The 13,963-nt window shown below is 33.0% G+C and overlaps 1 protein-coding gene across 1 annotated transcript in view; it reads right to left on the reverse strand.

Annotated features, from left to right (window-relative positions):
• Positions 1 to 137: 137 nt before the first annotated feature.
• Positions 138 to 13,963, reverse strand: part of LOC139489686 (uncharacterized) — a 56,675-nt gene continuing 42,849 nt past the window's right edge. Inside the window, exons 38-51 of the mRNA XM_071276400.1 lie at positions 13,529 to 13,693; positions 12,871 to 13,044; positions 11,868 to 12,288; positions 10,728 to 11,056; positions 7,387 to 7,611; positions 6,528 to 6,695; positions 5,342 to 5,801; positions 4,598 to 4,745; positions 3,990 to 4,157; positions 3,319 to 3,547; positions 2,567 to 2,757; positions 2,097 to 2,199; positions 1,263 to 1,694; positions 138 to 721 (exon numbers count right to left, since the gene is read on the reverse strand). Of these exons, the coding sequence (XP_071132501.1) occupies positions 138 to 721; positions 1,263 to 1,694; positions 2,097 to 2,199; positions 2,567 to 2,757; positions 3,319 to 3,547; positions 3,990 to 4,157; positions 4,598 to 4,745; positions 5,342 to 5,801; positions 6,528 to 6,695; positions 7,387 to 7,611; positions 10,728 to 11,056; positions 11,868 to 12,288; positions 12,871 to 13,044; positions 13,529 to 13,693 (3,797 nt within the window). The remainder of the gene's footprint in view (positions 722 to 1,262; positions 1,695 to 2,096; positions 2,200 to 2,566; positions 2,758 to 3,318; positions 3,548 to 3,989; positions 4,158 to 4,597; positions 4,746 to 5,341; positions 5,802 to 6,527; positions 6,696 to 7,386; positions 7,612 to 10,727; positions 11,057 to 11,867; positions 12,289 to 12,870; positions 13,045 to 13,528; positions 13,694 to 13,963) is intronic.

The raw sequence follows: 13,963 nt of genomic DNA on the forward strand, positions 1-13,963 counted from the left end.
AACATATTTTCAATAGGCTCTGTATACAGAGATTGGCAAAACCCCGAAATCAAATATCCATGAAAATGCAAGTTTTCAGCAATCAACAAAAATTGATATCCACAAAAAAAAAATGATTCAACAGTTATCCTGATTAATTAATAATGTGTACCTCCTTCCACCACAGTCAAGTTTTCCACATTTCTCATGTTTCCCTCTATCATCACATCAACACCTGCAACTCTCAGTTCTCCTTGCAGAGTTACTTCCCCTCCTCTATACACAGAAAGATGATTGGGCAGTTGTCCTGACCCTATGTAGAATGCCTGATTATAACCTATTTGTACATGGCCAGTTTTGTCCCCATCAATATTTTCTACACTTAGATCCACTTTAAATGTTGTATCATCAGGCTTAACCATAGCTATTGAAGCTGATCTGTATATTTGCAATTCTTCAAGTATCATCTGTGTGTCTAGTTTTGTCTCTACCACATAATCTGGGTAATCTGATGGTATGATCCATGCTACACCACTGCCAAGGGAGTAATTACTGTAAAATTCAGTTAAGTTTCTAAACAAATCTTTGGGAGATCTGCCATGGTTGTCAACAAAGAGAGTCCTGTTGGAGACAAAGCTTGACAGATCAGCTGGGTTGATGGGTAACAGATGGACATAGACTGTTCCTGGTCCACCATCTTCTGCATTTACTCCACCTTCTCCTCCAGCACACTTAAATGTTCCTAAAATAAGAAAAATAAAATATTGAAATCCATTTCAAAATGTAACAAAACTTTTCATAGATGTTTAATTGAGGATCCTTCGGTAATTCTAATATCCTAATAAGAAGGCATTAATATGGATATCGTCATTGAAGATACATTTTAAAATAGTAAATTGGCTAGGTTTCATCAATTCTAAAACAATATCTGCTATCTTTTTAACAAATAAGTAAGATTTTTATCTAAAGATATTGGAGTAAAGTGAATTCATTATTATTCCTGAAACATTTATGCTGATGAATTTTGTGGGATTGGTGGAATTTTTTCCCCCAGAATTTAACAAACAAACAAAAAAATCCTACAGGCTTGTATGCATAAACCATGAAATAAAATATCTATGATAACACATTTTTTTTTTTTAAAGTTTCTTCAACAAATGCATTTAAAAAAAAAATGTTTCCTAAATGATTTAATGAAACAATCCACATAACATTACCATAGTACAATTTGTACTTTAGCTACATATGCTATAGGTACAGATGGTTGTCAATATTCAACTTACCAACATAAAAGTCGTAGGTATAATAGAGGGCTATTCTACCTCCACCACCCCCTCCTCCATGGGAGGTAGCTGGACCATCGTAACCTACTCCTCCTGATCCATCAATTATTCCATCTCCATCTATAGTCCATGTGTGGATGTAAATACTTCCACCACTGCCACCACCAGACTGATATGACCACCAGTCACCTCCCCTTGCTGTTAATTCACCATCTACGGTTAATGTATGTGTAACATTAAGTTCTAGTCTTCCTCCTCCTCGACCTCCAACATGAGGGAAGTTTGAATGTCCTCCATCTTTTCCAAATGTTGTTGGTTGAAGATATGACCCGTCACCGGCACCAACTACAATCTGACCTTCTCCTTGACCTCCATTACCCCCATGGCCACCTCCAGAACAACCAGTTGGGCTTGAGTATCCTCTCCCAATTCCTAAAATTAAACTCATCTACTATAATACTTACACCAATAAGTGGTTTTCATATGGACAAAATTCATTTGATCAACAATAAAAATTGCACTGCATCATTTTGAAAACTCCTAGTATCAAATAAAGACAATATTAGCTAGTTCATCAATTTCACAACAAGCAAACATTTGACAATTTACTGAGAACATATTCCATTTCTGACTTTAACATTACACACATTTATAGAACAATGTATATGTATAACCATAGCTTTTACAATTTTTCATTGAAAATTCATCAGCAACTTGCCACCTATGAAACCAACAAAGGGAAACTGCAATTGAAATTTTGGTCCATTCATTTACTCTTTTTTAGAAATTTGTTTTTATCAATATACTATGTGCTTCCCACAACAAAATATATACCTGTTTCTCTTTCTATCTCAGGTACACCTTTATCAACAAACAACAATCCATATGGCTCTATTGTAATATTGGTATAGCTAAGCTTTAAGTCATTTGAAAACAGCTGCAAAAATAAAAAAAACTTGTTATATTAAATAAGTAGATATAATCTAAGGTCTTCAACAATAAAAAAACACATTTTCATAAAAAGAAAGTTCACAATTATAGCCATCATCAAGTAGTACATGTACATGTAATTGTTAATTTGCTGAAATTTTCAACTGACTGATGAATCATTTGTAGTAAGTTTAGTTGGGTTGGGAGAACATTTCAAATTTTCAGACCTGCAAATTTGATGTAAAAAAGAGAAAAAGTCAAATCCAATTACTTTAACTATAGATTTATTACTTTCTATAAAGCATAACAAATCTTAAGTTCATTCCCTAAATACTCTTTTGAAGAATTATTGAAAATATAGGTATTAGCTGTACCTGAGCCCCACTCCTGACCGTTAAAGTTGTGCCTACTAATGTGGTTAGTGCCTCTCTGTTTGTTGTTACGCTCATATCACCAAAAGTTTTAATATCCAGATGGTCAATCTTATTTACTGTTGGTTCATAGTGGTCAATGGTCAGTCTACAATAGGCATTCACTGTCACATTCTCCATGGTCTCAAAATGTCCTGAAAGAAACAAATACCTATATAGTCTCAAAATATCCTGAAGGAAACAAATACCTACATCAGTCTTTAATCACATACTTTTTATTTTAGCTATGATTTATTTTTATTTTTAAAATGACGTTTTATCTTTCCCATGCCATACATATTTAAGCACTGCAATTCATTTTCATATAAAAAGTTGCTTAATTAATCAAAATGTAGCTTAATTTTTACATTTTGAAGAATTATAATACCTTGGTCAATACAGAGTTTATTGATTAATTTATTGTTATTCTAATCAACTCATAATCAATAGACAAATATGAGAGATTTTAATTAATGCATTCAGAAGATGCTGTATACAAAAAAATGTGTACAAAATTCACAGGCAATTTCAATAATGGAACTTCAGTTCCTCCTGTCAGTGCAATAATGTCACAAATGTTTCTTTATTTCTTTATTTTTTATTTGGAATAGTGTTTTTATATCAAAAGTGACAGTAGTGATTAAATTCTTGTATTTCAAAAACAAAATTAATCAAATATAATTACTATTTTCTGGTTAATACAAGAACATATTTACCTTTTATGACAAGATCTACCTCCCTGCATGTAATTGAGGGAGGTAGTTGAAGATGTGATTGTCTCTGTGTTAGGACACTGAATTCTAGTAATTCTTGATCCATTGAAGTGGTCATGGTCTGGCTAACTCTGATAGTGACCCGTCCAGTATTGTCACCTTCTGTTTCATGTACGTATAGCCAAGCATCATTACTGGACATCTCTAAAGAGGCTCCTCCTTTTACAGTCAGCTAAAAACAAGTGTGTTAATATCAAACATGTGTGACTGGATAATCAATTCTTAATTGTTATATTTTATAGATAAAGGCAACAATGGCATACTGCTATTCAATAGTCATAAATAGAATAAGCAAAAACAAATCAGGGTCACAAACCAAAACTAGTGTAACACATCAATTATAAGAGGAACACAAAAGAACAAAAGAAACACTGAACTGCAACAAAAACAAACACCAAAATATATATAGAAACAAACTATTTGATAACAACTGCCAATTTTCTTGACTTGGTACAGGACATTTTAAGAAAAAATGGTCTGTTGAACCTGGTTTTATGACTAGCCAAACCTCCTGCTTATATGGCATTTTTTAAAATATAGCTAAAATGACTTTCAGGGCAGGGGTTAAACAACCTCCAGTCTCTAAATTCTTATACACCTTTAATTTTGTTTACCTTATCAAACTCATATTTCTCCAGTTGATCTACACTGTGCATGATATAACCTGCTCCAGGAGAGTTTGAGTAAACATCTTGCTCATTTGTTGTAAAATCTTCACTAATGTAAATCTCAAACTCACTAAGAGCTGCATAGTCACTGGTCTTCTCAAGATATATATAAATCTACAAAGCATATATATATATCATCAATGGTTATTTTGTAACAAAGGTTAAATATTAAGAGAACTTTGATAATTTGCAATATAATCAATCAAATTTTAGTAAATCAACTATTGATTGATGGTGATTTTTAAAATTACAAATTATCATTGGATATGTTGTAGCAAGGGAACACCTTATGTTGTATATACCTGTAATTAAAAGTGGGTAAATCAGGATATCATCACACATTTTTATATATTAGCCAAACATTCTTTTCTGCAATCATGGAGTCTTTTATAGTTTTATAAGCCTTAAGGTATGCATAATTTCATTGCACATTTATATATTCCAACAATAAAACAACAAATAAAATATCCACACCTATCAATATAATCAACCAACAACATTCTAGTATACACTTCAGGTAATATTATCCATAAGAAAGTCAATTGAGCAAGTACCTTGTCAACATAATCTTGAATGACAACTTTGCCATAGTGTGTATTATTATTCTGAGTATCACATCCAGTCGTATTGATATAACCATCTGTTCTGTCCATCAGAGTTGATCCAGACATTGTCTTTACAGCATAATTACTCCTGTATGAACTGTAATACAAATGTATATAAAGACATGGCAATTCATACAGCAAAATTTATTGTCAATAGTGTTACAAAGGAACCAGTAGAGTATCCTATCTTAAGGTTTAAATCCTTACTATTTGGCAGCTTGGATATTGGTTTTTATTACATTTTACCTACATTTATGATGTACCACAGAGGAAACTTAATACATGTGTAATTGCAATTAGATTTCTTGTCTTATTATGTTGTAGAGCTGCTGTCTCATTAATATCAAGCAGACATCATATATATGTATGCCACATGTATGCACTATACAGCTAACAAAATGGAAGTATTTGTTTAACATGACATTTTTCAAGATAGTGTTATATCCGTAACTCAAAAAATAGTTATGGTGAATTTAATCAATCATTTTTCACTCAGCTGTTATATAATTGATTGTTATAGATTAAAATAAAATAACTAAAAATTTAGTGTGTGTCCCAAAGATTTACAAAATGAATTTCTATTGTAAATTTTTTACCAAAAAAAAAAACTTTTTCAAGTATGACAAAAATGCCAGTAGTGTTTTTCACTTAAACCATACATATATTTAAATCATAGAAATATATTGAAAATACCTGTGACATGTTGGGTAAACTCTAACATGGTCCACAAACAATAAATGAGGTATTTCTACAGTAATTATCAAGTCATCCACTGGATAGTAGTAACTCGTAGATAAACGTCCATCAGTCAAGAGTCCTAGGTTTGGATAATCATCTGAACTATTGTCTGTGTGGATGTGAATGTCATTGTAAGAATAGAACCCAAATTGTGTTGAATCCAAAGACAGCTTAGAAAGGTCTATTTTCTCTACTTCCTCAATTTGATCCGAGGCAGTGTACCCGCCATTATCAAGAGTAAGATGTTTGTTGGGAGATGCTGCATTTGTCTGATCCTCTAAGTAGAGAGTCCCTGAGCCACCATATCCAGATGTGCCAGAGCCACCATGAATGAGAAATTCTCCTGTGAAATGGTTTTCTCCTGTGTGATAAATACCTATTCTGCCTCCTGCACCTCCACCGCCATTGGTACTTCCTGTAGTTAAAAAAAAGTTTTATTGATTGTTGTGATTGTTCTTTCACAAAGAGGAAGACCAATTTAATAAAACGCTTCAATATTTGTTCTACAGGATTAATAAGTACTTTCTATGTAAAAGTTATATAGGTAAATATATGAGTCCATAATACCAAGATATAAGAAGTTGTAGTATAAGTGCCAATGAGACAACTCTCCATCAAGTCTTAATTTGTAAAAGTAGTCAACATTAGATGAATGGAGAAAACTGATGAATTTTCTCAGAGTAACATATAATTCAAATAAAGCAGTTTTCTATGGTGCCAATGTTAAAGTTTAGTTCATGATCTTTAACTCTGACCTTGAAAAGAAATGAGTAATTTTCTTCTCTATATAGTAACTATAAATAAAATTTCAATGAAGACCAATCAAGTTATATGGTCTTTCTTACATGTGTATGTTAAAGAGCCTCAATCTTGGACCATGAATACTGGTATGTGACTAAGCTAAAAACTAAATCTGTATACATTATTTGCTATTTATCATGACTTTAGTTGAACTGAGCTCTAACCTTGAGTATGGCCATAGGTCAACCATTCTTCATGGTGATTACTACTGAATATAATAAAATAAATAAGTTTGTCTTGTGTTGGTAAGGTTTAGATTACCGAATTGAATAGATATAAACTGATGCAATTGTATCCCCCACTACTGCACTGTTGTAAAAAAGGCAAAAATATTCCATACCTGCCCCTCCAAATGTTTCTATACTGCCTGCTCCATCTAGATGTCCCACCACAACATAGATACTACCTCCAGCCCCAGCACCTCCTGTGGTACCTCCTCCGGTCTCTCCATTAGAGTGAAGTCGTCCTTCAACTCTCAGCTCATCAGATATATACATGTGTATTATGCCTTTAAAGTAAAAAATGTGTACAGACTTTTAAAATGAAAAAAAGATTTCAGTGTAATTTAAATTAAGAACTTAAGAAAATACTGTCTCTTGTTCGTTCTTCTCTGTATATTAGAATTATTTTGCACTTTCAAATGGTTACAAAAATACTTTCTGAACTTTAAGGTTGTGAGTTCCAACCTTGCTGGTGATAGGTGTGTTTAACTCCAATCTTAATTAAGGTAGTACCTAACACTACCGGGAGATAACTCTGTAAAGTCATTTAAACTTTTTAATTACGTTGTGTTGTAAAAGGAATATTAAGCTTCTCAATGATCAAAATTGGTGTTTGTCAAATTGCTATATAACCAGTGTAATTTTTCTGACAAAACGGTTGGTTCAAATTTTTTTATATTTTAATATTTTTGTTAAAGGGTCAAAGTAAATACTTTGGCAAAATCTTTTGAAAATTAAACGAGCCAAATTAATTTTAGTGAAAGTGTTGGGTACCACCTTAAATGCCAGTTTACAGCTTTCCCTACCAATAAAATCTTGTCTCAATGAAATAGTCAAAAGTGGTGAAAGGCCAGTTGAACACCAACAAACTCACAAAACAACAAAATATTGTCTAGGAAAAAATAGAGATCTGTTTGATCTTCGCTTTAACTAAGCTCTACCTAATTCTCAACAAACAAAGGAATAATGAAAGCTTACCTCCACCTCTACCTCCCTCGCCATTAGAACCAGTCCCACCTCCACTTCCCATCTCACTGGGTATGTATATAGAATCATAGGACACAGCAGAATAATATCCTCTATAAGATCTTCCTCCTCTGCCTCCATGACCTCCCCCTGAGGCTCCAGCATGATTAGACTGGGCTAAACCTGCACCTGGTCCTATATCTCCAGCATGTCCAGTAAAATCAGCATGAAATTCACCTAAACAAACCATAATAACAATGTTATCAAATCCCTACTGGAATAGCAGTATCAAATTACAATCAAGGTCAAACTGAAAAATTAGGAACCAGCTACTGAAACTTAAATGCTTTTGGTAAATTGTTTATTAGAGAGAATACCTCCTAAGTTTGAAAAAATGGAGTTCTTTTGTCTTATATAGAAATGAGAAATTGTGGTATACATGCCAGTAAGACAACTCTACATCCAAGTCACAATGTGTAAAAAGAAAACAATTAAAGGTCTAAGTACAGCCTTCAACATAAAGCCTTCACTAACACTGAACAGCAAGATTGCAAAAGGTGTCTTGAAATAGTTTGGCAATAACTGTTTTGAGAAGTGCATTTCTTATTACTTGGTTTTTATTTTTATATTTATACTGCAATACAGTCTTCTGTAACTATAAGGTTTAAGAAAACAATATTCAAACAATCTTCATTGTATATAAATCAATACTTTTACAGTTGTGTGCTACAAACTGCAAAGCAATCTTTTTGCTATTTGTCTTCATTTGGTAGTTAACTTACAAACTGCATTCTACATTCCCACTGGGGTAAATGTGATCTCCGTAACTGCAGTTACGTATATCCAAAGATGGCGGACGACTTTCTGATCAATATTTGTTGTGTCGGTTTTGTTATAACTATGTTCTATTCTTCGGTATTTCGTGTCTTTATAAACTTATTTACTAAATTTGAACCTGAAATACTATGTTCTTTGTCATTGTTTATCCGCTGAATGGAGAAATTGGTCGTCCAAAAATACGCGATGATATGGGTAACTGTAAAGACTGATATCCGTAACTGTATTAAACTTTTAGAAAGGGATATCCGTAACTGTTAGTTGTTTCTACGTCATTCGGTTTTAATAGATCGGACGAACAATTTTTCTGTAATAAAATTGTCATAAATTGGTAAAAAGATTAGCAATTATCACAGCATTAGAAAAATACCAATCAAAGAACTTCCAAATGAACCAGTTAACAATCCGAATGCAATCTAAAGGAATACCATGCAATCTGATTTACTTTCTACATATCTTCATGCCTTTAATTTGTCTAATAAAGCACAGTGGTTCAACATGTTCATTGAAGACTAAGCCAGAATTTGTCCAAATGTGTCAAAATAATCAGGTATCTGAGTAAACGTCGAATTCATAAGTTGAAAAAATGCGTGAATGATAGACCAATTATTAAAAAGAAAATTTAGTATACATTGTAATTGCCAATGAGACAACTTTCCACAAGAGACCAAATGACCCAGCAATTAACAACTATAGGTCACCATAAGGCCTTCAACAATGACTAAATGCCATGCCGCATAAATGGTTCCGGATTGACAAATTTAAAAAAAAAATTAAAACTAGAAAACTAACAGCTTAAATATGTTCAAAATACTAACGAAAAACAAATATTTAACGCATTAACAAACGACAACCACTGAATTACAGACTCGTGACTTAAAACACACACAGACAGTAGCGGGATACTGATCAGTCTTTTGTAGACGACACGCTCGTCTGGCGTAAATACAAAATTTTATCCTGGTATCTAGGATGAGATAAATTAAACATACACGGGTGCCAAACCCTTTCCCTAACCTGGGACAACGTTGTAATAGTACAACATGTGAACAGACGACTATAGAAAATCATTGAAAAAGACTAAACTAAACTCATCAGATGGGTACAAATAAAAATACACCTGATAAAAACCCAAACTGGACGAGGGAGGTTACTTTTACATCCCAACAACAAAATGAAAACTCAGAACAGATGTAAAAATAACAACTTGTTCAAAGAATTAACAGCTACTAAATAATTGCATGTATCTAAGACTAAACTATCCATCATTACACATCCAATGAATTTGGTGTAAAGACGTCTTAAACATAGTACATGATGGTCTTGTTGTATAGATTATAAGTAATGACTTTGTTTATCATTGATGGCGTTCTTTTTATCTGTCTATATTTTTAACCTTTTCGGTTTGTTCCATTTTAAAGGATATTCTTTTGGCGTGGCTCGGTACTTATACATCCCGCCATTGTGTTATCGTGCACCAGTCATTTTTGTACTCGTCTGTTTTATTTTCGCTCATGTTCTTTGTCTGTATGCTACTTTGTTTTTCTTTGTTGAAAATAGTTATTTGTTTTGAAAGGAATAAGACTATAAAACAATGCTGACTGCTGTACCCCATTTTACATATTATATCTGTTTGTTTTGCTCACACATTGTTGTCAATATAATGTATTATAATTTATGCGACTGTCATACAAATGGGAGGCTTAGCAAGCTACGCAACTAGGTTTAATCTTCCATTTTTTTACAAAAGTAAATGTCTGTACCAAGTCTGGAATATATTTTTAAGACAGTTGTTAGCAATAAATTTGATGTGGTTGAGCTTTTAATTATATTTTGCCATTTGCTTGGTCTTTCCGTATTTAATTTTTCTTGGTATTTTCGTTGTTTTACTTTTTTCGTTTTACGCGATATGCTTGTCTTGGTTGCAAATGTTTCGTCTGAAATAAGCTACACAAGTTCCTTCTCTACCTGTATATAGCTAACTAGAAATGCTGCTGGATTGGCTATATAGAAATACAGAATAGGTAGCATAATCAATATATTTTCACACAATATTGTACAAACTTTTAAGAAGAATTCAGATTTCGATAATCAGAGACACTAATTTCATCTCAAACGAGAAGGACAAATGTATAGAAATGAAATCAGTTACGGATATCTATATTTCCAGTTACGTATATCCACGGTAATTTATTTTTTTCAGTTACCCATATCATCGCGGTTTTTTGGACGACCCATTTCTCCTGTAAGCGGTAAAACTATGAGAAAAACCCATAGTATTTCAGTTTCAAATTAAGGAAATTAGTTCTATAAGACACGAAATTCCGAAGAATAGTACATCATTATTACATAATCGATAAAAGTAATATTGACCAGAAAGTCGTCCGCCATCTTTGGATATACGTAACTGCAGTTACGGAGATCACATTTACCCCAGTGATTCCTTTTTGAGTAAAGATTTGTACAGAAAATACTAAAAACTTGTGTAAAATGGTTGCCATTCCTTATTTGCATACCTGACAAGTCAATGGTACAGTTAACTGCATATAGTTCAAGATGGTTAGTCCTCACATAGCCATTCCCATTGATGGTAATGGTTGTTACATTGATTTTCATAACAATGTTATTTGCTGTAGTCAGTGGTTCAAATTTTCCACCAGCCTTGACAGCTATATTAGGAAGCTGGAGAGTGCCCTCTGGTGATCCCTCAGTATTGGCATATGACCAGATGTACAGTTTACCTCCATTCTCTACAGAAATATCTTCTAAACCTATGATAGTACCATTTAATTCAGCCCAAACTTCTCTCATGGTTATTCTTTGTGGAATTTCTATAAAACTATATCTAAAACACACAATCAGATACACTTTTTACTAACAAATTTGTTGAATCACAAATTCATTTCCAATTGGTGTTTTCTTAAATTAGATTTAATAGACTTTACACCGAACAATATATTTTTTATAGTGTGTTATAAATTTGAAATCTTCTATTACATTTATTCAAGACTTTGAAGCTAAAATATTCAGTAGTACTCAACTTAATTAGCTTTCACTAAATCTATCACAAGCAAAGAACTTTATGTTTTTTTAAATGCAACTGATCAACAGTGGATCAGTTTTTCTTAGATTACAGTGGAATCCCTACTGTGGAAGTCATAAAACTTTGCTCAGTGCTCAGAGCACAAAAATTATGAAATCAAGCATTTTGATTGGTTGTTTTTGGAGTATGAGTGCAAAAAACTGACTCGAAAGTTTTATGATTTGAAGGCCACATGGTGTCTGTGGCCAGTGACATTGTGCATCACCTAACTTGGTCATAAATTTTACTCTGCATTCTTGGCAGTCTATTTGGTTCAAGTTCAACAATATTTCGTAGCATAAAATCTTTCTTTTATTAAAAATATGCTATTTTTAGCAAGCATGTGCAAAATCACCGGACATTTGAAGAACTCTCAAAATTTTGCTTATCTTGAACACCAATTACACAAAATATTTAGGATGAAAAACAATACATACAGATTTTATAAAATTAAAGTATATTGTGAATTTGTTTACAAAATATTACCTGATTATTTGTTTTATCAGTTTAATAAAGTGAAGTCAAAAGTCTTAGGTGCGTGGATAAACTGGACCGCACCGTAAGTAACAATTACCTGTATGACAGGATATTTATAGGCATGTAAGTATCCACATTTGTAAATCCAAATGTCTGTTTCATCCCAGCATGCAACACTCCTGTAGTATCACCATAGAGATAATAAACTCTGATATCAATATCTTCAGCTGATGTGTTACTTAAAATAGCCACATGGGCATTTCCTGATATGGTGACAGTATCAAATTTGTAGGTTGGATCACTATGGAATAGCCAAGTTATGCCCCCAGCTTCACTTATGTCCTCGTACTTGCCATCCAGGAGATTGGTCCGGTCTCCAAAACTTACGATGGCAGCTCTGGGGTACTTGTGACCATTGTTATCTACCTGTAGTTCTTTAGTTGTAGCTGTTCCAGTTGCAGCATCAAATAATTCAATGTATTTTGTTCCAGCGCCACCAGTCTCAAAGTTACTTACACCTTTGAAATTCAAACAGAATAATAGATAAATCATTAATACTTATCAAAGCACAATTATCAATACACTTTTCACTTATATTACACAATTAAGTCTTCATAATTTGAACATTACAAAATCTAGATTTCTGTGTCATAGTTAAATATGCATTTCTAAAAATATGATTTAACCATTTAGATTAAATAAAGACATCACTGTTTAGTGAAGTAAAATAAAGATATTATTGGTCAGCTGTGCTTAAATCTAAAGGTCAGTGGGAGTAGAGTTTATTAACACAATTTAACTATACTTCTAAGAATTTTTCAAAGATGTAAAAATGATTTCATTTCAGAGGGATGGCCTTATATACAGAAGATACTGTGAACTCATTTATTTTTGTGGATACAAATTTTCATGGATGGATAAAAACTTGCATATTCGTGGATATTTGATTTCGTGGTTTTTGCAAAGCCTGCATATCTTTCTGTAGAAAATATGAATTTTGTTGAACATTTAAATTCGTGGTTCCCCTGTACCCACTAAATGCATAAAAATTGGTATCCAACGAATATTAATACCTTATAAATTAAAGAAGTTTTTCATACCTCCATATGCTTTCAAGGTGATATTAAGTTTGTTTGTATTGGCCGACTGTATAGATATCCTCCCACCACCTCCTCCTCCTCCTTGGCCTGTACCATTGCCTCCATTGGCTGTTATAACTCCATGTCCAACAACCTCATCACAATAAATCCATACACTGCCTCCTGATCCTCCCCCTATAATACAATAAAAATACGTTACTTAAACTTTACCCAATCCTCAGAGTACAAAATTTCTGCTTGAAACACCTAAACATAGTAAATGATGTGGTCTGTGTTGCTCTGTCATTAGTTATGTATGAAAATTGGTTGTGGTTTAAAAAACCTTCGTTTTTTTCAATTTAGTATTAGTGATGTCTGTCATTTTCCCAACTTTGATTTTGTATTAACAATTAGAAATTTAAAGTATTCACCTCCCCCCTTTTCCCCCACTAAAAAACCTTTTCGCTAGCCTCATTTGATACTTTTTCCATCACAGTAAAATCAAACACTACCTCCTGACCCACCTTCTTTAGAAGAATTCCTCAAGAACATACCTCTTTGGTAGTTAAAACACCTTCAAGGTAGTAGTAGATAACCATATGCATTCAAGTATTATTTGTGGTTTTACTTTTTTAATTGAGATTTACAGGATGAAAATAAATATTATAGGTCAACCAACCTGCATCTTCTCCTAGGGCTGTACCAGGGTTCTCTCCATTGACTGAGATAGTACCATCAATGTCTACATGTCTAGAGTAGATGTAAATTCTACCTCCTCCAACCCCACCAGTATGTCCATACACTAAATCATTACCATTCTCACTGTCTCCAAAGTACAGGGAATCTGAGGAAAATAAACCAATATTAATTGTTGTTAAATTACAGAGAATCAGGTTTAAAAATAGCAATTATAAACAATAACCAGCATAAAGACAATAAATACAACTATAGTAGCATTTAATCGCCATTAAAGGGGGTCTCATTAGGGGGTGTTGATCACAGATCCCACTTACTGTTTTGTCCGATTCCTGTATCCCGCTTACACTATGTACATATGCAATTCTCGATTTTTTGTTAATTTCCAAGTCCCACTAGACTTCATTTCCCTTTTTTA

Source organism: Mytilus edulis, chromosome 1 (assembly GCF_963676685.1).
Source record: "Mytilus edulis chromosome 1, xbMytEdul2.2, whole genome shotgun sequence".
Lineage (NCBI taxonomy): Eukaryota > Metazoa > Mollusca > Bivalvia > Mytilida > Mytilidae > Mytilus > Mytilus edulis.